The 26,547-nt window shown below is 43.5% G+C and overlaps 1 protein-coding gene across 13 annotated transcripts in view; it reads right to left on the reverse strand.

Annotated features, from left to right (window-relative positions):
* Positions 1-3,770: 3,770 nt before the first annotated feature.
* Positions 3,771-26,547, reverse strand: part of TIAM1 (TIAM Rac1 associated GEF 1) — a 194,133-nt gene continuing 171,356 nt past the window's right edge. For 10 of the 13 annotated variants that reach the window (XM_072845139.1, XM_072845147.1, XM_072845111.1 and 7 more), the window contains 12 exons: positions 19,857-20,036; positions 19,347-19,415; positions 18,929-19,054; positions 17,150-17,258; positions 14,813-14,992; positions 14,567-14,685; positions 12,677-12,785; positions 11,074-11,132; positions 10,029-10,131; positions 9,193-9,280; positions 8,162-8,334; positions 3,771-6,187 (listed from right to left, as the gene is read on the reverse strand). In XM_072845139.1, the coding sequence (XP_072701240.1) occupies positions 5,703-6,187; positions 8,162-8,334; positions 9,193-9,280; positions 10,029-10,131; positions 11,074-11,132; positions 12,677-12,785; positions 14,567-14,685; positions 14,813-14,992; positions 17,150-17,258; positions 18,929-19,054; positions 19,347-19,415; positions 19,857-20,036 (1,800 nt within the window). In that variant the 3' untranslated portion in view covers positions 3,771-5,702. The remainder of the gene's footprint in view (positions 6,188-8,161; positions 8,335-9,192; positions 9,281-10,028; positions 10,132-11,073; positions 11,133-12,676; positions 12,786-14,566; positions 14,686-14,812; positions 14,993-17,149; positions 17,259-18,928; positions 19,055-19,346; positions 19,416-19,856; positions 20,037-26,547) is intronic. The other 3 variants (XM_072845165.1, XM_072845156.1, XM_072845175.1) reach the window with 2 other exon arrangements.

Raw genomic sequence — 26,547 nt, forward strand, 5'->3', positions numbered from 1 at the left:
ATACTACACCATGAAACAGCACTATGTGCCTGTGTTTAGGAGCTGGGAGCGTAGAGGTCGAAGTATCACAAATGTTTGTTCTATTCTTCTTCCCTAGACATATGTCTGTGGGTGCTGTTTGAGGTAGGACACTTGGGTGCATCTGTAGGGGAGCCCTGAGGCATGCCCTACCCTCCATTGCCCCTTGCAGTCAACCTTTCCCAAGAGATGCCTCCTCCAGAATAGCCACATTCTGAGTAGGATGCTGACCTCAAACACCTACTGGGCTCTGGGAGGAGGGGGAGTAGTACCTTTAACTCTGATGTGCCAAAACAGGACGTTAAGGGGAGATTTTCTCGTTTCAAATATTTTGCTTCAACTGAGAGAAGACAGGGGAGTAGAAAACATGATTTTGTATACCCAAACACAGTTTAGATAAAAGTCCAGTGATGTTTTCGCATTAAGGACCCAAGCATTAGCGGCAAAGAGGCACTTCTGCCATTTACTGTGTTTAGTAGATGTGGGGCATCCCAGGAAGTATATCTACATCTGCACCAAACACTTCTCACTGGGGGTGAGAGGATCAGGAGAAGGTGACTTATGGCCTCTTCAGTTGTCCCACCCCCACAGTAAATCTATGCTCCTGCCATTTCCTATGGAAGATGGTCACCAAGCTTTATCTCCTGGGAGTTCGTCTATTTGGTTTCTTTGCAATATTTTAATCCTTTGATACAAAATTCAAGACACATTTTGCAGTTTGTTCCTGACTAGAAAAAGACAACAAAGAAACTGAAAGTTATCCTGTGTGACGGGGTGTGGAGGGGGAATCATAGGACCACAGGATGATGCAGGTGGGAAGGGCCCTCAGTGGGGTCTCTGGTCCAAGCCCCTGCCCCAGGCAGGGCCAGCTCTGGGATCAGACCAGGCTGCTCAGGGCTTTCTCCACACAGTCCCTGAAACCCCGCAAGGACAGAGCCTGCACAAGCTCTATGGGCAACCTGTTCTCCTTTCAGGCACACCGAGGCATATTCCCCCCCGAGGCTGCGTGCAGTCAGCATCACCTGTAAGATCAGTGCTGGAGGCGCACAGCCACAGAAACCATGGCTTCATTTTGAAGGTCACATGGAAAATACTTCACTGGTTACAATTATTCCCTGGGATTATTTGATTATTCCATTATGAATGAATGATGATTCCATCATCATCCTTCCCCCTCTTATTAAACTGATTGGAAATACAGAATTGAAAGGATAAAGCAAACTCGATACCACAGCATCGGTGTATTCCCAGCTGTAATGGACAAAAAAATCCCCGCTGCCCAGGCAGGCTGTGTGACTTTTCTGATCACTTTATTACTCTGCCACAAGAAAGGATTCCTTACTACAGCTAAATACTTCTTTACATTAACGAAAAGGAAACATCGTCCAGACTAATGGCTAAACAGCCTTCTGCAGGCCTTTCACTGCTACCACAGGCTTGCTGCATGACCTTGTGTGTACTCCTCCACCTGCCTTCATTTGTCAAGCTTAAAACAGGAACAATTTACCCAGGCCCTAAGGCTGCTATAAGATGTCATTATTGCAAAAAGCTACTCAAGCTCATGTCCACGTACAACACAGAGGTACTATGCATTATTAACAGGATGTGGCTGAAGGAAAAGAGAAACAGAGGAAGCAATTTTTCAAAGGCTTCTTTCCCCTAATTTCCCCCCAGAATAAGGCAGAGCCACAGCAAGCTCCCAAAATGCTGGACTGGATTCATTCAGTAATACTGACACGCTGAGTCTTCAATCAACGTGCACGACAGCTCTTGTAATTGAAAGGATTAAAAAAGAAAAGTCTAGTGTTCAACAGAAGTACCTCAGCAACTGTTGAGAATAAAATTAAAAAGAAAGGAAAGCAAGTTGCAGAGAAGCCAAAGACACCAGGAGGGGGAACACGAGCTGTGGGGAGAGGCAGCACTGTCTTCTGTCTCCATGATTATCTGGCCACATTTAAAATAGCCACATGCAGGGAGCAGGGTCACATTCTTGACATGTTATTTGCAGAGACAATAGCCTCAGAAACAAAATATTTCCTGTGTTGCCCTGAAGCTGATGAAAGCAAAGCAGGGCTGCTAGAGAAGACAACAAAAAACCAACTGACTGGTACAAGTAGAGTTAAGAAAAGCACTTCCCAAACCTCAGTGCTACGGGATGCCTGTGCTCTCCCCATGAGACCGCTGCTGCTTCTACTGCAGGCAAGACCAAGGGGCTGTGCAAGGTTCTTCTTGCAGCTCTGGCAAGAACACCTTGTTTTGTAATAAGCCAGTTTCCTAATGTCCACCAGCCCACCCTTTAGGGACAATCTGCCAGGATCCATGCACATAACCAAACTGCCTGTACGCAAGTAGTCCTAGTTCCCCTAAAGAAAAGTGGTGGGAGTCAGGGTCTCACCCACAGGCCAGGGAAGCTCCAGGCTGCACAAAACACCAACCCACAGTGCACTCCTCACATTTGGACTAAAATTCAGCACCCCAAAGGGAGGGGGTTTGGCCAAACAACCGGCCATGGCAAGACTGGAGAGCTCTTCCAACGTAACTGGAGTTCTTCTGGAATTTGCTATTTTTTTCCTCTCTCTTTTTAAAATATGCACTTAAGGTTCCTTGTGACCAGCACAGAAAAAGAAACAGGCATGACTGGTTATGGACGTAATAAGGAAAATGGCAACTCTCACTTCTGCAAAATACAAAATGAGCCTTACCCAAGGGTTCTTTCCTAAGCTACATGATAAGCTGGTAGGTGAGAATACAAGAACTACTCCATAGCATTACACTTTCCACCTACCACACCTTCTGTGTAAGGCTTGATATGTGATAAATGAGCTACAGAACATGAATTTTTAATGCAAGGCATGATGTTATTGCAGTAGGACAGGCTCTTTAAGCAGCTTTGTATACAACCTGAAAGCTGAAGTCAGTTGCTGGAAACATTGCAGTAGCTAGTAAAAACTAAACTGTACAGGAGATAAACACGTGAACACGTCTAAAGAAAGGTGGCATTTAAAATAGAAGTTCATACTTCTCACATTTGTTCTCTGCTGAGCACACAAGCGAGCATTAGCACGCTTTGCACTCATGTTTCAGTAGAGGTTGATGCAGTTTCACAGATTTGGGGAACAGCGTTGCTAGTTACGGACTTGAACATTCCATTTTAAAGTTAGTGGTCCCACTAAAGGAAAGCTTCATTTTGTGCCAAGGTGCGTGTCAAATAGGCAGATCAGGAAGTAGGAAGATCATCTGTTCCAGGCTGCTCTGGAGCAACGAAGAGCACTGGTCTGTGGGCAAATACTTGCATCTAGCATTTGATCTTCCTGTCTGTCTCGTTTTCCATCCTTTAACAGACAAGACTCCAGGCTTGGACCTTCCATTGGGGAAATACATAAATCAAAATGGGGTTTCAATAGGAAAGAAGGGAAGCCAACCAGCTTGCCCCAGCCCTTCACGTGGGACAGGCTGAAGCTCAGCACGTGCCGGCCAAAGGAGCTGTTATTTACCCCAGAGCTTAGACCCCACCAAAAAGCAGAGCCAAGACAAGCTGAACCCGTTCTAAGAGGACATCCGCACACAATACAGGGCACACACTGCTCAGGGCGGAAACCTTACTATTAAGGAGACTCCCTACAGGTTAAAGTCAGGAGAGTGATCCCAACAGCTTCATCTACTGTAGGACTTGCTTCCTTGCTTGCCTCTACTGAGAGGCACCTGTCTTGGAGCACATACGTACACATACCACTCTTGTATTTTTTTCCAGTATTTTATTTCTGACAGGCATTTACAACGTTCCATTCATAGAACTAAAAACATAAAAATAGACCTTCTTTCAGCTTATAAAAGAAATATATAAGAACCTTTGACATAGACATGTCATGACATTATGTACAAGAACAACGGTACCTTCCCAGTACCAGCCTTCCAGTATTTCAGCGCTGACTGTATTCCGCTGGGTACAGCATAGGACAGCTAAAACCTCTGCTTCTCTAATACACTGGGACACAACTGACAGGTAGATGATATAAAACAATGATGTGATAATACAAAGGGTATAGAAACCTCTCTAAAGCTTTTACGAAAAGAAATCAGAAGATAGCAAAAAGTTAATAGAGAAAGCTTTCATAAGATCAAGTATAGTGCACCAGAAACCAGAAAGGGGAGGGCAAGGGGAGAATGCTAGCTGGGACACAAAGACAGTGATGGATTTTTTGGGGGAATAATTTTTGTTACGTTTTAAAATATAGTCAGAGTGGATTTTATAAAATATAATCCTAAAGCTATTATAAAATTTCAGGTTTTCAAAGTACCTACTAATGTGTCAAACATCAATAGATACCAACAAAAAAAAAAAAAAAAGAAGAAAATTTCATATAATCTTCCTTTTTTCCCTATAGCTGAAACCGAAATGGGAAAAGCTATATAAATCTTAAAAAAAAAAAAAGTGCTATTTTGTGTTTCGTATTTGGAAGTCTACTTAAAAAACACAAGATTTTAGTCACATTTTACCCTGTTTTAGATGTTTAAATAAAAGATTTTAAATGTTGAAGAGGTTTGCTTGTGTAGAACTTGTTCATACTCTATTGCAGTGGAAAAGCTTTTATAAAGGAATTAAAATACACTAGTTTCACCCACAGTAGGAGAGTGGATGAGGTCAGTTTTTTGGCCATGAATTCCCTGTCCCCTAAGCCCAAACTCTGCCAGAGAGAGTGGACCAAACGGATCTGTGATGTTGCTACACTGGCTCCAGCGAGGTTACACCCGGATCGGTTTGGTCCACTACAATTCAGTCATGTAATTTTATTTTATTCTTTTTATTATCTAACTAAACTCCAGTCTCAAACATATACAATAATCCTTTTCCTGAAGAAAGTTATACCTAAATAAGAGTTTCCAGTTCATATTTTAATATAAAACCACCATTCCTAACCCTCTGCAAAAAGCTAGCCTCGTATCCTAGACATGGAGCTATGCTAACGCTGTAAAACTCTTATCCCTTTGTGCCCCTGCATCTCAGGTAAGATACAAAAAAATATTTCTTCAAGTGTTAAATTTGGATCTCTTTTAAGAGAGTTTGGCATCTTTATAATATTATGTAAAACTAGAGCTTCCAACATAGACATTAAATTAGACCAGCCACAAACCAAGAGGACTTAACACAACATAAATCCCAAACCTTTCCTCACACATTCCTAAAATACATGTATATTCTCTTACATTTAAAGAGGGAAAATTAATAAGAATACTGCAACTGTACATGTTTAAAAAGGCAGTTTCCTCATTAAGGAGATGAGCCTATGACTGACGTTTTACGGCTATAAAACTCTCTGTTCGTTGTGCTATTGTTTAAGCTAGTTTGCTGCACGTAGGTTAAGACATCCAGAGTAATTTGTTTTCCAGTGATGATATTCTCCCCGTACTTAATTTCAGCCCCTGATTATTTTAGAATAAATAAAATAGTGTGAAAGCCCTTGGTAAAGTAAGACAGGACCATAAGCTTATTCCGTTCCAGGTTTTGAGTGTTTTACAGTTGCCTAAAGTGTGGCCGCATGGCTTCGGACCAATTCAGCTGCCGAAATGGTGTGTGCAAGTGTGCAATCTATTGGGATCAGCTCTCCGCGGTGTGCAGGGGGGGAGGGAGGGATGGAGGGTGGGACGGGGAGACCTACGCATCCAGGCAGGGAAGGGGCACTGGTTTAGAGCTCCGTGTTCAGTTTCCTGCTGGGGACAAAGTCTTCACGCCTAACCCAGATGACCTCCTCGCCGTGGCCCTCCACGTCACCGTTGATGCCGGACAAGGCCGCCTGCTTCTTCAGCTGGGTCATCCTGGAGGCGTGTGTGTCCATGGCTGGGCGCAGGCGGTCTCCCCGGCACGGCTGGCTACTCGTGATGGAGGCTGCCTGCAGCCGCTCCCGAAGGTCTCGGTCCGCCACGGCACCTCTCATGGCCTCGCAGTACTCATCGTCATCGCTGAGGATGTCCGTTTCCTTGATGTCCTCCTGCTCTTCATACTGAGCAAGGTCAAACTGTTCCTCTACCCAGCGGTCAGTGTCCCCACTGTGCGTGGGCTGCTGGGGCTCTTTTTCAGGGCTGCTCATGTAGACGGCATCTGAGTCAATGGTAAACCTGTTTCGGGCCAGCCGCCGCCTCCTCCTCCCAAGAGACTTGCTTGGGGCTGACACTGTGCACACACAAAGATAAAACCCCACAGGCTTTTTACACACAGTACAACTCTCTTTAAAAAAGTTAGTCTTCCAGGGGCCCTTTATTTAACACCGCTAGGCACAAAGCAGGCAGACTCCCACAAATGACCTAGTCATTCAGCATCCTCCCTGTGGGCAAGTCACACTTCACTCAGCTCCTCAGCACAGGTCTCTCTCCAGCTGAAAAAGGAGTTTCTGCTACTCAGATCCACAGTTGGGATAATGGCCCACAATTACTGTTCCTCCTAAGCGGTAGGCAGGCAGCCAGCCAGCACAAAATGCATCTGTTCAGCTCAGCTTCTCACACGCAGTGCCCTGCTGTCAGCACACCATGAAAACCAACTAGCCTTACACCTCGGTACGGGAAATTGCTTTGTCTGGGGTAAGAGCACCACTATACGTTCCCAAGTAGCTACCTCAGTGCTGAAGATGCTGCAATTGTTGCGTTATTTATGGGGAAGTAAGTTCCTTGGTCTAGGCTCTGCTACTCCCTTCCCTGCTCCCTCCCTACTGGGGGGGGGGGGGGGAAGGAAACCCCCAAACCAGAAAAACTTTCAGAAGTTCCTTACTCAGCATCAGCTGGTCTACTAGCTTTTGCAACTGGCCCAATTAGCAAATTCACATCTTCTGTGTTGGAACGTCTTCATAAGAGGCTTGTGAGGCAAAGCAGGGGACGAATCCTGCAGCCGAAGGACCTGCAGGCATTCCAGCGCTTTACGTGCACACACACGTAGCTCCATCGCAAGCAGGTGAACTCTGAGGTTATAGCTTGTCTCCCTCCACTAAACAGCACGTTAGCACTTCAGGTATATATTTATTAAATACTAGCAGCTTGGGGGTGGGGACTACATTAATATCCCTGAGCCTCAAAACATGCACTAAGTACAACAGCTCAGCAGTTGCAAATTTTAACTGTAGTGAGTGGTCTGGACTCTAAGAGGAGATTTTAATCTCTGCAGAATTCATCATGCAAATGCACCAACAAGCCAAACTGAAAGAAGGTTTGGCATCTACAGCAGATTAGCCCCACAGGCTGACTGAAGAAGCACTGTGGTAAAACAGTTGCATTTTGGCCCTCCTTTGACTGCTCTTCCTTACCATTTTAAGTGTCTCTGAGGCAGATGGCTAGCAACACCCCGAGTGAGAAGCCATGCTGCGAATGTTATTGGTCTGGCCTGCCCATTACAGAAGAGGAACAGAAAGCCTGGTTGTCTACATTGCTGGATCTAATGAGCAGAAAAAAAACCAATAAATAACAGACCAGAACAAAACACGCAGCGGTGCCGTATACTTTTCAGTTGGAAGCAAATGTTTCTTCCCTCCATCATCTAGTGTTCTGAAAATGAAAACCTGCTTTTCCCTGGGATTTTCTCATTGCTTTTGCCTGAAGTCAACTGAAAAGGAAAATCCATGGTTTAGGACAGGCCATTACAAAAATAGTAGTATCAAGTGCATGCCTCTCCAAATGTGAGAAGTAGAAGCACGTGCCCTTTAGCAATAGAGCTGAACAGGCTAAAATGGAGGACATACAAAGCTATCTCTTCAAACCAAGCCACTCACTTGGGGTAGCTGATTTTTCTTGTGCATTTTAGTTTAAAAGTGCTAGGGTTAGCTCAAAATTCTGTACATGCTTTTAAGAAATATGCAGCGGGCTTCTGCTTTGTTCAGCTGAAACCCCTTTCCAGATTAAAGTGCACAGCCAATCAGTATTGACAGGAATCCCATTTCTTCCTTCCATGCCAGAAGGACCACTCTGAAGCTGAGCCTTGAGTGCAAAGTAAGGTAAACAGAGGCAATTTAAGGCTCTCAAGGAGGTGAAGCATGGAAAACCAGCAGTTTTTACATACACAGGAGAGAATGCTAATCCTAATATGTAAGTAACAGACACCACCACATGTCCTACAATGGTGCTGGGGTTACTGGGATCTTGAAAGTCTGTAGCCCTACAGTACCTGCCCTGTTCATGGCTGGCCTTGCACCTTTTAGAGCACACAATCTTTTTCCACCAAAAGGAACATATTGCTGGGATGAGGGCAAACTTTCGGTTTTAAGAAGCTGCCTTCTGTGTTTATCGCGCAGAATTGAGTGCACTGCCTTCAGAAAGTCCTTCCTGTGTTCTGGTGAACTGAAAAATAGGCGAGAATACAAAAGGCAGCGTTATCTCTCAGGAACTGCTAAAAGCTCGCTGTAAATGAGATAAATAATGAGCAGGTGTGTAATTTAAGACAGTGCAAACCGACTGGCACACACTTCCCCCACAGAAGATTCGATTTAATACAGTGTTTTCAAAGCAAAGCTAAATCTATAGTCATTGCAATGAACATCAAAGGAAACAAATACACTGTTCATTACAAAACATTTAGCTATTCCCCCCTCTTGAGGCTTCCTTTTCGTCCAATACCAACTGTGCACTTCTGTTTGTCCGATACACATCAAACTGACCTACGGTGGCTAATTGAATCTCAGTTTGTCTCCTGTAAACACACACCAAGCAGAAGTCCTGCAACTCTCTGTTACCTAGTAGTAGGAATTGGCTTGGTATCAGCTCTGTTGGACCCTGGTGAACTTGTGTACCAAGTTCTTATTTGAACTCAAACACATCAGGGCAACCACCACAATGAAGATGGACAAGGTTTACTTAAGGAAAGGGCAATGCCCTAAGAGCAGAGGTTGGAACTTGCTGGCATGAAAGGTACCAGCTGAACACGACACATTAGCAGCTACCTAGCATAAAGGTCCAATGCTAGAGTTTAACTGGATGTAAATTTGTGAAAGGAAAATTGTAATAAGGATATTCCCATAAAGGTGCAAGGCTGATCAAATATATGTCTTTATTTTAATACATTTTACAAAATTCTGCCTGCCAGGAGTAAGGTTTTAACTCTCCCCCTACTGGCTGTTCCCAGATTGCCTTAAAGGAAAGGCGTAGGCAAGCTGGGATCCAGAGATGCAGCTGCCATTGAAAATATGGAAACGCACTTACCTACAGCAAAGGTGAAACGTTCTTTCTGGCCTGCCTTCAGACTCAGATTTAACATGGACAATCTCACATACAGAGTTGGTCTCTGCATCTAAAGTGAAAAGCAAGCAGAAGTTCATCTAACAGCTTTTCACATTTAACCTCAATTAGAGTATTTATTCCATAATCCTGAAGAAGTGTTTTAAGACCATCCAGGACAACAGATAATACAGTGCAAATAATATTAACTCATGGCTGAAAGGTAGCAGTGGGCAAGTGACTAATGAAACAATAGACTTAAACTTGTGAAAATCTGGTTGTATTTTATACGCACTCACTCAGTCCCATAGAAATACGAAAAAAAACCAAAACAACCCAGCTTTTCAGGTATTCCATAGAGTATTGTCACATTTTACAGCTACCTCCTATGTTCTTTCCACTTTCATTTATGCATTAGAAAGGGAGCAAATTGTTTAAAATTTTGAAATTTTTAATACTATAAGCTTCACATGAAGCCATCAACCACAAGAACAAAAATTCACTAGCTCGTTGTCTCACAGCTGCAAGACTGCCTTCTAGTCTCCAGAAGAGGAACAGAGTGAACCAGAGTCAGCAATAACTTTGCCCTGTTTTTACAGAACCCTGCCTGGCTTCAGAAAAGTACTGACGAGCTAGAGATACACAACTGGAGCTTCTGCCCCTTTATCTCTCTCCAGGGCTATTATGGATGTTGAGGTTGCGGGTTCCCTTTTCAGAACCCAGAAACTGTGTACACATGTACTAAGGACAAACATTGGCCAGTGAATGCCCCCAGACCAAACATTAAGAACCCCGCCAAATTCATGCAGCGGGAGCGTTACCTGCACTTGCCAACGCTCGAACCTGCAGTGCTTCTAAAGGTATCATGTGGCGAAAGCGGAACGGATCCCAGTCTTCATAAATTGAAGCTCTATGTGATCCTCCCTGGAAGAATTTCAAAATACCGTTAGGAAATGAGACACCTTGGGATAGTCAGACACAAAAGTCTCCTGTGCTTTGCACTGAGAATGTCCAGCTAGAGACTTGTTGCAGTGCTTATTTTCTCACTACATCTTAGTAACCCGCATCACTGAAGTGCCTATCTAGGAAGATCTTGCTAAAATCTAAACAAAAGCAACGATTAGGCCAATCGACTCTTATCAATGCCTTCAAAAGTCATTCGAGACCAATCCAAGTGAACATGGATTAGCTGTACTTTAGTCACTCTGAAGTTATCTTGTGGCCAGTTGACTTTAACCATACAAGCATTTCAAATCACACTTCGGTTTATGCCATACATGGGAATCAAAAAGTTTTCTGTAATACTATAAACTGTGTTCTCTATTGTAGCAAGGCATGTGTTTACTGTCAAGCTTAGCCTCAACTTTTCATCCCAAACTCCAGTAGGATCCCCTGATACATACAGTAGGCCCACCTAATTTAGCTGAGAGCAGCCAGCACTCGCTCAGTGGCATGCAACAGCCACAACTGAAAAGAGGGTATTGTGTTTCACTAAGAAAGCTGACAGACATCAGCTCTTATATTTGATTCACGTACATTGACCAAAGAGTCGAACACAAGAGGGATGTTCAAGGTGATACCTTGTTTCATGAAAGTCCACTCCACAGCATGGAATGGATGTGGCAGGCAAGATGAACGACTAGTCCAGCAGAGAGCAAAGGATAAACTAAATGAACGCTTGCAGACAGCTGCACCCAGGCTGAACAGCAGGCCACTTGGCATTACCCAAAACCTCAGTTGTGCGGCAGAGAACAAGGATCACATATGCAAAAGCACACTCTAGCATGACAGCTTTATGGAAAGCAAATCTTGATCATAGCACCACAAATGCACACAGCATCACCGATGTAAGTCCATGCAACTTACAAGTTTCTTCTTCTGTTTGGAACCATCCTTGTATACAAGGACCACAGCAGTTTTGAACACTAAAGGAGAAAGTTAGAGACAAAAGCCATGTAGTCAGTAAGGTTGGGAACAGGTCTCCTCTATGCCCAAGCACACAGACCTTTCAGCTCCTCAGACAGCCCTCACCTGAGTCAGGGAGGGAAGGCAGGAGTAAACCTACCAGCCCTCTTGCATATTCTTCCCAAAAAACTCAAGCTCAACAGCTTTTACCACACAAAACCAGGTTACTTGCAAGTCACTTGAAACTTAAGAGTTTAAGTTACCAGTTATCGGAACAACTATTTGAACAGCAACAGTTCTGTATAAAAATTCAGAAAACTTTAATCCCTCTGGCTAAGTTCACCTCAGACAAATGAGCAGCATACAGCTGCACGCAGCCAGTCAGCCGATGAGACTGCACTTGGACGGAATTTGAACCCCTCCCAGGTAGGACAGTGGTCTACACTGAATTAAAAAGTGAGCACCACTGGCAGGCAGACGTGTAATCCAATTCCTCTTCTGCCACATAACATCCACATGGAGCTGGAGTTTCAAGGCTCCAGTTTTCCTTGTGATCTCCTTCTTCAGGCCTCAAGTGCACCCTTTGTTTTCACACTGAATTGCATGGACACAATATAGGACATTTTATTAAACCAATTTAAAGATTTTTAGAGTAATTAGGAGTTGCTGCACATTCCTAGCAGCTTTCATGAAGCCACTCAGCTTCAGGGTATGGCCAGGTGCTTTCCCAACTTACGGGAAAGCAGTCAATTTTTATAAGCTGTTCCAGAGCAAAGCTGAAAGACTCTTCATTCATTGTCTGTTTGGTATAAAAAAAAAATGAAAATTACTGGCTTCCTAACCAGCATCACTTTCTGGAAACAACAAGGAAAAAGCCCATTGTGTGTAAAGAAATTTAGGAACAAATAAAGAAAACTTAGCACACTCTGCATTAATTGATATAATTCTGAAAGAAAAAAGATATGTGATTTAGCCAAGATAATCAATCATGTACCTTTCCAAGGGACCACACTTCAATGCAGTGGAAAGACCTTGAGATCTATGCCAAAAGCAGTTTCAATTTCTAGTTTGGCCACCCAAGATAGACTACTTGGAGGGAGACAGACCACTCCAAAGCAACTCACTGGGAGTCCTGGCTTAGCTTTTAAGCACTTTTTAAAGCTTGGATATACAAGTTCTTTCTGGCAAAAGGCACGGAGACAAAAGGCAAAGCCTCTGCAAGCCCCCAACCCATTCTGCAGGGTGTGAAGTAGAGTTACTTGGCATCGATCAGACTACCGAACTATATCTTTTCAGAGACAAATACCTTTCTATATAGCTCTTAATTCATAGCCTTGGATATGGGTTTAAGAAACTCTTGCACTATTACAGCAGTCATCTCCAAATTCTTCACCAGTTTTAGAACGACACAGAACAGAATTTGACCATTGCAGCAGAGACAAATACGGTTTTAAGTTCCAGCCAACCTTGTGGAAGGCAATGCTCAACTACCTTCAACAAATATCCGCTAAGGCACAGTTGACAGTCTTTTAGGCATCCAAAACAAAATTACTAGGATACAAACCAAATGCTGCCAGCTCAGGTTCCTTCTTCCATTTGCCCAGTGAAGCAGGAGGATTCAGCCATATCACTGTATTATGCAAGAGCAAGTCCCCCATCGAAAGGTCTGCAACCTGCCAACACAAACACATGCACAAAGACACAATGTGTAATCAGTTCAAGAAAGCTTACTTGAATTTTCACTTCAAGAAAACTCACTTGAAGTTTATTCCTAAACAAACAAAAAACACCCCACAAGCAAACTTTTGGAATATTTCATCAGATGACTGCAAGCATGTGCAAACAGACTGTGACAGTTAGCAATATATGCATGTAAATCCTTAACTAGTGAGCATAAATTAGGAGAAGTCAAACTCAAGAGTCTGGCTCTCAATTTGGTGGGAAGCCAGGGCAAAAACCAGATGTTTTCCTTGCATTTTTTTCTCCTTTGTCCATCTTTCTCCCTACCAGTTTCTCTCTATTTTGTTTGAACATTTAAGCATAGCCCCCATCACACACACAGTTTGGGGTAAAGCTTAGAGACCACATCACGTGAAGCAGTCAAAGCACTTCTTCCCCACAGTTGCTATGGCTCTTGATTTCACCCAAAGGCTCATCTGTGGAAACCACATTGCTGGAAATGGACTAATAAAGGAGTTCATAACAACTGTTGGGAGATGCCTACTAATATTGCAGCAACCTGATCTTTCACTTTGACTTAGGATCTCGCAGAGGGCTATCCCCAGTCTAGTGGCCATGTTATCCCATTCCTCCAGCCTCCTCTCAGTGAAGTCTGACTTTTGCCAAAGGACGCCATGGATACCATCAGCACAACAACCTGAGGTCTCCCTGATAACAAAAGCAACACTAAGATACATGTTTACTGTCTCGTCTCACAGATTAACACCAAACCACAATTGCTCTCCCAACAGATGTCCTGACACGCTCTCTCCACTGCTGCTTGCCAGCGCCAAACCTAGTCTCTGCCCTCTACCCACCATCTGATCCTCCCTCCCCACTGCTGCTGTCCAGCTCTCACACCCAAAGCTTCCTCAACACTACTCAATCCCAGACCTCCTTTGCCTTGTAGCCCAATGCCTCTTATGTTTGTTCTTCATCCTGGCTGTTGGCAAAACCCCATTACCATTACTTCATACGGTCACATCTCTCTCTAGTCTTCACCCACATCACTGCTCCCATCGGCCCTTTAGTGTGTCTCTACCTCTTCCTCGAGTTCCCCTTGACCTTACTCCATTCCCCTCTTACTGCCCTCCGCTCTCCTTCACTGTGCCGCTGGACTGCAGACCTACATTTTATCGGTAAATGGAGAGTCCAGGTCTCAGTCTGACACTTCAAGACACCTTCCATGGGTTTCTGAGATGGTCAGCCAGGACTGAGCCACACTAGATCTTCACATGTTTGCATATGCACCGTATGAGACATCTAGACCAAAGCCCAAGGCTCTCTCACATATCACGCCCACTAACACACTTTCTAGAAGAGAAACAGCAGTTTCTCACACACCGCTCCTCACATTTTGATCTCTTTAAAGTGATTAAAGAGCTCTGTACAGACTTGCCTCAGCACGTCAGTCCACTCAGACTGGGGTGAGATTATTTATGTGGAACGAGGAGAGCCAAGACATGGACATCAAAATAGTGAACTGCAGGTGAGGATGTGATTTTGACCCAAGCACAATACTGAAGGTGAATTAACCCACTACTTCTTTACATTGGCCCCACTCACTGAACTGTACATGAAAAAGCATTTTTTGAATTGGATTGGGATTTATCTGTTTGCACCAGGATTCACTTAAATGACACAGCACGAAAGGTAAATATTTGATACAATTTAACATTCATGCTACAGGCACAAAAATAACAGCCTTTTTCTCTTAAATTTGATCTTCTGTTACCTCTTTTTTCTCCCCTGTTTGTTCTCCTATGAGTTGGTCAAACACTGCCCCATATTCTTCATGGATTTTCTGCATTTCATTGATGTGGCTGGCAACTTTGTTCATTGTTTTTATGGCCACTAGAAGAAAGACAGAGAGATAGGGGAAGACACAAAAGGTATTTTTAAGCCTCGGAGAGGAAGGGGGAGGAGGAGGGTTCCAGATCAGAGGTTCAACAGGGAAGAGCAATGTAGGTTAGCCCCTTACCATCAAGGTGATAATGTTCTTCGCTGTCTACGTCAGTCAGAGCAAAGAGCTCCTTCAGCAGGAGAGGGTATTTCAGTATCCGTTGGATGGGTTTGATGAGGTAAGACTCCAGCGTGGAGGAGTGCTGCCGTCGGGGATTCTGAGCATCCAGAAATGCTTTGAAAGCAGTGTCTGTCTTGGCTGGAAGATTAAAATGAAGCTATTTGATAAATCAAAAATCATAACAGATGCTCTGATAAAGTGACTTTTCCAGCTTTAAATTCATGTATCCAGAGATGTTTTGCAAGGAGGCGCAGATTTATCAGGTCCACAGTGTTAGATTTATGCATTTCAGGTTTTGAATTACTGACACTTTGCCACAGATGCTGTTTATGATTTAACAACAGGCACCCACCTACCATACCAATACATGCAGTTTTTAATTTCACTATCCACAGTATTTCTGGCCTTGCAACTATTTGAGAGTAGCATAAATTGTTTCAGTCATCTGTTTCCTTTAAGAAAAGGCTCAAATTGGATATTTGTAAGAAGTCACCACTCATGAGTCTAGTCTGACAGGTACACCTATAATATTGGCGAGTCTGGTTATTGTTACCTCATTAAACCTTAAAATGCAGTACTGAACAACAAAAATCAAGAGTTAGTAAGGAGGCAGGAAGCAGTAAACTTATGATAGTACTTCAATATTTTGGGAGCACAGGCAGACTGGACACCTGACAGCTATCATCTTTTCTACCTGACTGCTACTGAATTTATAAAAATACCATTTTCTCTGTTGCTCTCTCTACTAGAACATAAATTTGTACAGGGAGTGAAGTATGGAGAAGGTGGCATTTTTAGACATACAAGTTATTCCGTGCAGGAACAATTCCACACAATTGCTTTTATTACAGCCACGTCCCCTGCCAAGGTTGGGTGGGCTTTTTGCAGACAGTCACCTGATTTCAATAAAACAACTTCAGTTTCAAATCCAAAAGCCACCTGCTCCTCAGCTGAGGACACCAAATTATACCTGAAATACACCCCAAGGCTTTTAAAGAGATTTATCACTGGAACAAAATTTTAAGTTCTGTTTGTGCCATAATTCAAGCACAACCATTTCTCATTTATAAATACAGTCAGCAATGAAAAATCAAAACAAAACAACCAGGTCTACCTAATCTATGGCCTTAACATTAAGGTCTAACAAAATGATGCTGAAAGGAAGCATGGATGTGACTAGCAACAAATAATTTATTCATATATTCCACAGAGCTGCCAAGTATTCTTTGCAGCGTGGTAAACAGGAGTTTACAAGTAGAAATGAAAAAAATGTGCACAGAAGGAAAAAAACCAAAACCCAAACCAACCAAGAAAAAAAAAAAACCACCCCAAAAAACCCTTTCGATTGTCAGGCATCCAGATGTTCTTTGAAAAATAAGAGCTCCTCCCTTAATGGCATTGCTGCTACAACTGGAACCATTTGTTTATTTAATGTCTTGGCCAAAAATGAATTGCATGAAGCACTGCTAACTCTAAGATATTAGCACTTTCACAGGGAAAGAAACATCACCCCAAGGCAAGGAGGCCCAAGAGCATTTATAAGCCAGACCACAGTTCATTTAACTCCATCTCAGCAAGCCAAGCTCTACTAGGAATTCATACATGGAAATTTCTCAGGCAAATTGGAATGAAGGTGAGAGGAAGAAGAGACGGGAAAGAGAGCATGGTGAAGTTAAAATATTTAGACAGCTTCTATAAAGCATTCCCCCAAGCTGATCCCTTCCTAGTGGCTGTCAGCATTCAACCACATTAGCTAGAGCTTCAGTGGGATTGCCACTAGCAAGCATTCATGGCACAAACTCTAGAAGGATCCAGAGGTCATTAACAAGTGTCACCACTCCTGGTTCCAAAGTACACAGTGATCCATTAGCACATGCCACATCTCCCATTTATGAAATCTTTCCACTCCCCACATGACTGAAAAGAAACTGAACATGTCAGGGGAGAATTAATTAAGTGTGGGGGGAAAAACTACATGCGAGGCTAATGACCTCCTGTAATGAGCTACTCGGGTATCATTGCATCGATGGTGGTCCAAGAACACCCATAGCACAGAGCTCTCTGCAAGCGTCTCAGGCCAGATGGATTTACTTCCCTACTGCCAAAGCTCCTGGAGAGCAACCAGGCACGCATGTACCCCCATTCCTCTGCCACAACTTGCCCTGCATGGTTTGGGGTGCAGTGGCCACCTCTCATCATCCACAAGGACCACCTGTGCCAGCCCAATCCAATGTGTCACTGCAACATCTCTCTCCCTGCATGACCAGGTCTGTTTGTCCAGCACACGGCTCTTACCTTTCACCAGTACTTTGGGGACTTTTGTGTGGCTGGCACAGAAGGCACTGTACAGCTTGAACCGGTCGGCATAGTAAAGAAAGGATCCACCCAAGGAAAACAATACTTTCTAGGATTAAAAAAAAAAAAGCATTAGGGAAAAAAGCACATGAAAGCCAGTTAGTTATTTTCCCTTCTGCCAGGTCACCCAAAGTTTCCGTTTAGGTTTTAGATGACAGGATACTGTATTTTTAGAGTGTTTTCACACCATCTAGCAAGAAACAGGCCTAGCCTTGGTGTCTGGATTCAGGCTATGCAATTAACATCATTAGCCAAGTTCCAGTTAGGATGATCTGGAGACACCACTGACTACAGAGGGAACTAGGTTCACGGTTCCAGAACTGTAGTTAAATGCCTGACCTTAAAACCTTATTGATCTAAGTAATGACCAGAGGCCACAGAAAGGACTGCATGTATCTGACTTTGTAACGGATCAAGACACTAAGGAGCTGCAAGCAAGACTATTATCCCTCTGCACAGACACACCAAGGTCTTCACTCTCTTGAAAATGAGTTTGTCTTAAGGGCCAAACACAATCTTTCCCTAAGATGTCTACGCCACGGTCAAGTGTTTGCTCCACTACCCACTTAGGAACAAGACAACATGGGGTGGGGCGGGGGGGTGAGACAACACATAGGCAGCTTGCCTAAGTCAGCAGAGGGAAGCAAACTGCAGAACTGAAACCATGAAGCCCTGAAGTCCCATTTTGCACACTGCTTTCAGACTATGCCCGTAGGACAGAACTGAAAGTGAGGGTGATGCACTTTTTATGGAAAGAGGTGGAAGCAGCAGTGCTCAGAAGACAGAGTTCTCTCCATAAGGAGGCTTCTTCCACACTCCTCTCTTAAAGCTCAGAGCACACAGTGGTCACAGAGACTTCCTCCACAAAAAAAAGTGTCTCTCTGCTCTCCATTAAGGGCACATTTCCTACAAAACAAAAGCTGTGTTCTAGTTATGCAAGGGCAGTGTTCATGATTGATGCTTATTTTAAACAAGCACCTGATGGCAAAGCCACACATGCGCAAAAAGACAAATTCTTTCAGTAGTTCTTCCAGGGCTGTATGTTAGCTGAACAGCAATCCCAGTGGAATTATTATTATTCATGCAGACATCCTGTCCTCTACCAAGGTGAGTGCTCAAAGCAAGAGTAAAATTCTCCAAAGACAAAACATTGTATTAGCCTCTTGCCATGTATCCAGTACATGACTGAATTAGAAATAAAACAAAATTTATGTTTCTGCATTTTCTTTTTTTTTTTTTTTAAGTGAAGTTTATATATCTTTAGTTTACATTTCTACCTTTGATGCACATCTGCTGATAGTTGGAAGTATTTGCCATATAGTTTGGCTATGCATCAAAAGCCCAAATACAGAATTCAGTTTACAGTCTGATCTGTAGCCCTAGTTGGCTTCTGAACTACTACATTAGACTTGTCAGAACAAAGGTTTTATGTAACTTTCCATTTCTAGCTTTTCCTGACAGCCTGAGACAAGGAATCTGGCAGAAGGGCAAGAATAGCATCTAAAAGCACATGGTGTTACAGATTTCTAGTGCTCTATATGGCTAAACACAGTATAAACTACAATTGTAGCAGGATGTTTTTCGAACAGCTCCAGTATTAGCTAAAAATTAAATCTCGAGCGTAAGTAGATGTAGTTTTTTACGTGAACAGTGACAGCAGTCAGACAAATACGATGAAGAGTGTTAAAGGACTACTCAGAATGTAAACAATGAGATTACCTTAAATTGCTCAACCTTTTCAAGCTTTTCCAGGTCTGGAACCAGCCTTACTCCATCTTCAAGAGTTTTCAAGAACTCTACCTGGAATGCTACCATTTCAGTCAGATTCCCAAAGAGAACATCCAGCTAATAAGAGAAAAAAAAGCAAGATGCTGAGAATATCACTTTGCAGCTAAATCACATTTTCTAGAACTTGAGTAATTCTCAGTCCAATTGTATATTCAGTGTGACGTCAGGAAATAACCTACAGACTATACATTATTGAGCAGTACCTTTATACTCAATCCATTATTTTAAAAGAAATAAAATTCAAAATTTCTCCGTAGCCCTTGCTCAGACAAGCGAGTCAAGCTGGGGGCGGGCGGAACAGAGTGGTGTGCGTAAGCTATCTAGCAAAAAGATAAGCAAGTTAACATACCTCATCTGGTGTGAGGAACGTTTCTTTTTGTAGAGGCTTCAGGTATCTCTCCATTAGACAATTTAAATCCTAAAAATTCAGAAAAAGATTCCCATGTTGGTTCCTCAAACTGCCTCTGAATATTGATTGAAGTGGCAAAGATCATTGTTTACCTAGTCTATGAATTTTTCCCTTTCACACATAAGACAAAATAGTTGGATTTCACAGAATTTAAGACAGTAAAAGGAAACATTTACACAGTTTTACTCACAAAATCAATACCAGATTTCATTGAGCGGTGTTCCTCTGCACACCAGCTAAGTAATTTCAAAATGATAGCACAAGAATTTGGAAAGCCAATTTATTTCAGAGGTTTAAGTTACTATTCTAGGGACAGATTGTAGAATTGAATGTAAGTTAACTAAGAGATACATGCATGAAACAATTTGAAGTATTAGAGAAGAAACTAGTAAATTTTCCAGAGGCAGGAGAAATATTAGTAGACTGAAACAACGCATTGAGACCCCTTACTTTGACATAGGTGCGCTCTGTCTCGAGAAGTTCACAGATAACCTTTCGCAGTTTATCTGCATCTGTGAGTTGTCGCATGGTGGCCAGCTGGGGTCCTGTAAATTCCTGAGGATGAGCACTTGAATCAGAAGGGTTCATTTCATGCAGACTGCGACAGAAAGCAGCGACCTGCTCTGTACTCTTTAAAAAGAAGGAAGAGGAAAGACCAGCGGTAATAATTTAAGTAAGAGCTATAGGAAGGATGGAGCTGAGAAGCCTTTGCAGTTAAGCAGTTGCAGCTTGGGGGCTTTTTAACAGGCACCAAAGTCCAGAAGTGCACACATCATTTCACATATCTGTCCTTCCTATCTCTCGGTGACTGGGATGGAAGGGGAGTTGCACAATTCAAGTTAATCGAAGTGCTGTTCAATAACATCCCTGGTTTCAGGTAAGCATGAACTTTAATTAAAATAGGCTCCTCCAGTACTTAAGATTGAAAAACAAACAAACGAAATGGCCCAAAAATCGGGAACCAAAAATGACTGTGCAAACAAAACACACAGCCCAGCCCTCCACCCGTTCCCTAACTTAGTTTGCAACAGTCCTGTGAATAGCTGTGTCAACACAGCCAAGGAGACAACGCGGAGACAGAAACCATTTAAACTCTTTTTCGGGGAAGCAGAGCCATCTGGGGAACCAAAGCTTCCCAAGGCTTCAAATGCAAGCTCTTTGGGAAAGTAACTGTATATCTGGTCTGTGTCAGGAAACATGGCTTGCGGGGTGAATTTCTTCCCCGTAAGTCAGGTTTTTCAGAGCTGCTACATCTGGCGGGTTTCTTTAATGTTTAATCAGCTGTATATATATATAGACAGTTATCCTCTCTTCACCTCCTCATGTTAGATCATCTTCTTGCATCTTTCATTACGCTGAAAAGTTTGGAGCAGGTATAGTCTCTGGTGTCAGCAACAACAGCCCCAGGCTTCTAGGGTTGCCAGAGCAGCAACATGCCCTGTCTCCATCCCTCCCAGAGACCTGGAGGGGGCACGGGAGGGAAAAGAGCTGCTGCACTTGATAACCTCTCTAACCTTCTGTGCCTAATCCTGCCATGGTATCTTAATCCAGATTTAGTGACTTCCCAGCACTGCCTCTATAGCCCTCCAGTTCATGCTAAAACAACTTACCCAAAATTAGCCTGTTCAAACAGAGAATATGCAAAGAGAGGAGGAAAAAAAAAATAAAGAAAAAAAACAGAAAAGAAAAAAGCACATCACCACCTTGTAGTTTGGAGACACAGCCCTGCCCCCTGGGAGATCACTCCCACCAGCCAGGAGAAACATCACCCAGAGCCTGCGCTACCCCACACCTTCGTGATGACCCAGTGCTGAAAAATGCTGCATTTGTTAAGCTGCACAGTCTGCTCACACATAGCTGTTTTCCCCTCTCAGTGCACCTACAGTGCTACGCAGCCATGAAGCCCAAGAGGAGCATTAACCACGCTAGTGACAAGTAAGGGATTTCCTTCCATAATAGAGTTGCTTTCCCTAAAGGTAATCTTATGGCTGTAAATCCTCACCTGAGTGTACCACTGCAAGGCCTATTAGTAAAGACACTTGTTATGCAAAGGATAATTTTCTTCAGAACACAAGTGTAAGCAATGAACTAATTGTAACTGTCTATACAAAAATGCCTCTTGGACATAGTTTATTACAGGAAAAATATTCATCTTCAGTATCTGAGGTTTAACTCGGATGAGGGAGAAAGGAGAAGTGTTGTAAATTGAGGGCAGGGGGAAGCAGTGAGTTGAACCAGTCCATTTCCAACTAACTCAGCTTCTGGTAATGGCACATGTCACAGAGTTGGGTTTATTAGTCAAAGTAATTCTTTTTATTTCTCAGCAAGGTTCCACCTATACTTGCCATACTCTTAGGTATATCCAAAGCATACCCAAACTTTTAGGTTAAGTTTGCATTAGATTTCAACAAGTGATCCCAACAGCCCCAAATCCACAAAGTGCAGTAGGTGACAGCCTGGCTTCAGCGCAGGCAAAAAAACCTGCCCGAGTTACCTGCTCTCCTGGAAAGGGACAAAGAACTGACAATTAACAGATGTTAATCTGAGCCTGCAGAGACCCAAGATAGGCAGGGTTTTCCTTATAAACATTTAGCTTTATTAAGACTATTTTGTGAAAGAATATTTGAAGAAGGCAAATCCAGTGACATTTTGTTGTAAGAGCCAAATGTACAATTAAAAATAGTTATAATGTATAAAGCAAGTATGGAACCAAACTCCAAAAATAAACCAAGTGTTTTAAGCAGTTCATGTTTGATACCCCACAGACAGCTCACCATCCTGTTTGTGCACTTGCAGTAAGTTGCAGGGAAAGATGGGTCACCCAGAAAGAGAGAGCGAAAATCCACTTATACCATGAAACACCAGCTAAACATTAAGAAGTATTTGAAAATTGGATAACTATCATACAGGCATGCTGTCTGCCCCAAAAGGAACAGTTACACCCATATGCCAAAAAGGAAGCACAGAAGACTTAAAAGCCTCATCTCTGCTTGTCCACAGTTAACAAGCTGCTCGCCAACTTCAGCCATACCCAGCTCCAGCCAGCAGCAGGGCTGAGTTCTGCCTTGCCACTGCCCTGCCTCACATCTTTTACATATTTCCCAAGTATCATTCACCCGATACTCTTTGGACAGATGAAAAGTCTCAAGCACAATAATGTTCACAAACCTGTTTTCTTGCTTGTTCATTGAACGAACTGCCTTGTTTCATTCCTGAACGTAACCCTTTCTACCTTATATCTACTTTAAAAAAATCAATTTCTAGACAGAAAGCAGATGCGTATTGCACCCAGGGAGGTCCAGAACACAGCTATTTTTCTGAAAACTCTCAAAGTATTAATGAAAGCCTCTGTCCCCACTTTCCTAGAGAAAGTGGATAGACTAGGGAAGGTTCGGAACAGAAACACATCCTTTTATCTCCCAACAGCAGCTCTGTTTGCCAGCTGCTACAATGATAGCACTGAACCATGATTTCTCTATGAGAATTACAGCATCACACTTCAGGCACAATTCTGCAAGCAATCCCATCTAGCAACCTTAAAATGAGACGGGGGGCTGGCACAACTGGGCTGTAAAATGAAGTTTACTTTGCAAGTACATTAACCCCTCCTCTGCAGGGGGCTCAGCAGAGGAGCTCAGCTCACATACTTCCCATGCAGGAGGAGCAAGTCCTTAAACTCATCAAGCTGCCCACAGCAGGGAGTTTTGGCTGCCTGCCCTATAGTTGTGAGAGCCACTTCCTCTTGCACTCACCATATAAAGACATACGGGTGCCTGGGCATCAGGCAGATTGCCCCCTTGAACCACATGCAGCACCTCTGTTCCGCCACGGATGGCAAACTCTAAGCAGTATTGATCTCCCAAACAAAACTCAGGCAAATTGGATCCTTTCATGCATTGCCAGGATTGCTAATGACATTGCACAATAACAAAAAGCCTCTACAGGGTATATACATTACAGCTCAGCCTCGAATTTATAACCTGAAAATTAAAACAGCATGGAAATTCATTTAACTGCTAATTACTTAGATTAGTCACGTTGCACAGTAGATCTGCTCACCAAATACAGCATACGGTACAGAGAGTCGCCGGCTCTCCCAGCGCTTTTGTTCTTGAGTTTATGGTTAACTCTCCAAAGAGCCGACATCGCTGGAAAGGCAGTATTGCCAGAGCTGTCACTCAGCTAGGAGGAAAATCCCAGTTCTCCACATATTCAGCTGATCCAAAAGGCTTTCCCACTCCAGACAGATACGCTGTGCTGGTTACTTGGCACGCAACACAGAAGATGGCTGCATTTTAATAAGGAAGGGCAGTGACCATATTTCTCTAAGCAAAGCCTTTCCGCATGTGCCATTTGCCGCCGGCCTCATTCGCTCTCCACATCGGCTGGAATTAAAAGCCGGTTACCAGTCGAAGCTGAGAACTCAACACTGCTTTTCATAGACTTGTTAAGAGGAAAACTTCAGCAGAGAGGCTGAAATGCAGCAAAGCAGAGGTGAAGGCAGCCCAGGAATATAAATGTCTGTTGCCTGTGGCTGAGCACGAGCCGATTGGCTACGAACGGCACAGCCGAAGAATATTAAACATCTGAAGGGACAGAGGCACAGAATTAAAAGAACTTTAAAAAGCCAGTTACGCTACCGGAAAACCTACCCCTCAAATCCCTGTTTTAATCCTTTCACATCTATTGCAACACGTCGAAGGTTTTGAGACTTAATTCTGGTCTTGAATAATGCTGCAGAGGGAAGACGACCTATTTTTTCAGAGAAAATACCTCTAAATGGTATAAGCATGTACACACACAGCCCATTACAGCACACTCCCCTAAGCACAAGTGCTGCAAAGTAATTAGCTTTCATTGCAAGAGGCAGATGTCTTTAATTAGAAACAATGAGTGTCCTGTCGTATTTTAACTGGTAACAGTTTTTAAAACACATCCCCAATTAAATTCAAAGGACCATTACAGGGAAAAATATGCACAAAGACTGATCTTGAGATGCAATACAACACCGGTCTTAGCCTTTGGTAACCTGCAATATTAAGAACTCACACCTATACTCAGTTTTCAGGGTACCTCCTTTGAACCTCAATTTATTCTACAATATTTAAAAGGCGAGAACAGGCAGGTCACCACAGAGGCAAGTAACCATTTAGGAAATGACTCTGGTATGAAATGTTCCCAATACTCTGTTGAACCGGAGACCGACAGAGGGGCATCATCTAGATTTCATAAACAGCCTGAAACTTGAATTCACATGCTAGATGAAAGCAAGCCTGAAGAGGTGGCAGAGAGCAGGCTTTCCTTTACCCCACTCTTCTCCCTCCCAGCTCTCTCCTCCCTCTTGACTCCCACACAAAATGGGGAGAGAAGGGAAAGTCAGGAGCCCACCTCAGAGCAAAAGCAACTGAGAGCACCACTCAGGCCACTGTCACTTGCATGGCTTAAAGGAAGAGAGGTGCACCCAGAAAGCGTACCTGCTTGCTACTGTTTACATAGATTTCAACCCAAGAGATACTGTACCTAAGAGGGCTGGCTGACGCAGCGAAGGCATCATGAAATTTGATAGGGAGCGAGTCCAGAGAACAACAGCTATCCCACACCACTGCACTGCCGATGCCTCAACCCACCTTGGAAATGCATTTCTAGTATTTTATCAGAATAGTTCTACAGACATCCCATTTTTGCTTATTATTATAATGATTCCTTTGACAATAGTGATGGAGAAGTAAACTCCACGTTGTTGGGTCTTTAGGATATAGAGAAGGTAAGATTTTCAGAAAAGGGAGGAATCCTCAGAGCTACTGGTGTACCCTTCAAATCCTTCACCACCATCAACAGCTTGGAGGCTTTTGCAGATTAAGAAACAAATGCACCACTACTAAGGAAACACACACCCACGTGCACACATGCCGGGCTGGGGGAAGGGAAAGAGACAGCTGGGAGTGAGAAGAAGGAGAAGGGAAGACAGATTCGAGTACCTCCTGTGTTACACATCCACCTATCACCTACATGACAGAGTTACAGGTAAGTCAGAATGGACCCAAGCCCAGCTTTTGGTAGGATTTCACACAGCTTACCTTCATAAAAAGCCCACTCAGCCTCTGCTACAAGAGCGGACAAAGGAGAGCCGCAGCGCTGTGTTCCTCTCCTTTTCCCATGAATTATTAACTCTCCCCTAGGATCGCTTTGCTGGCTGGAGAGCCGGGAAGTTTCCTTGGAGAAGCTTGGAGCTCTCCTCCTCTGCAGCACTCCGTGGGCGTCAGAGGACCGCCAGCACCACGGCACGGAGCGGTGGTGTTTGCAGGATTAAGCCCTGCCTCAGGATCGTGCTATCACAAGGCAAAAGACAACCCAAATGCTATTTTCAGATCTTCAGCTGCTAATGCTGCATCTGCGTTGAAAGAAGGGGAACTCTGCATTTAGGTGGGAGGCTCCAGCGTAGTTAAACTGGATCTCTGCTGCCCAGAGGTGAATGGATAAGAGCGCTCCTGCCCTGCTTTTGCCAAGAAGGGCAGAAAACAAAGAAAGTCTCCCTTGAACTCCACCATCCGAGGGAGACTGGAAGCTGTGGCAGTAATGGCGATACAGGAGAACATGTCCCTCCTGCTGGTACGACGGCAGAACATTTCACTTCCCACATACAAAAATAACCCGTGTAAAACAGCGCTGAGGACATCAGCTTAATCTTCTGCGCCATAATCCTAGGAGCATGGAAAGGTGTGGCAGTGCACGGACAGGAAAACACCTTTGCTTTTTTCCTCACTGTACCAGCCAAGTGGTGACTTTCCACGGAAAAACACGTGTTGCAGACTCCTTAGTCCCCACGTGGATTGGCTTTTCCAAGCACACAGAAAAGCAAAGGGATTAGGAAAACCCTCCCGTTGATTGAGCTTTTTTAGGTTAGGTTTTTTTGCATTGTTGTTGTATTTAAAAATTAGCATGCGATTAGCAAGCAATGACATCCTCTCCTCTACCATATACTGGAATTATCTGTAGGCATTGTAAAATAATTTGGGGGTTTCTGCAGCTTTCGTTAGAGAGGAGTCACAAAGAAAGCCCACTTAGTACAGAGCTATTCTATGTGAACAGAGACAGTGGCATTCATGAATTTGCCAAATTGATGCCAAATGTACGAGTGTGC

The sequence above is a fragment of the Ciconia boyciana genome, chromosome 1 (genome assembly GCF_034638445.1).
Source record: "Ciconia boyciana chromosome 1, ASM3463844v1, whole genome shotgun sequence".
NCBI classification, from domain to species: Eukaryota; Metazoa; Chordata; class Aves; order Ciconiiformes; family Ciconiidae; genus Ciconia; species Ciconia boyciana.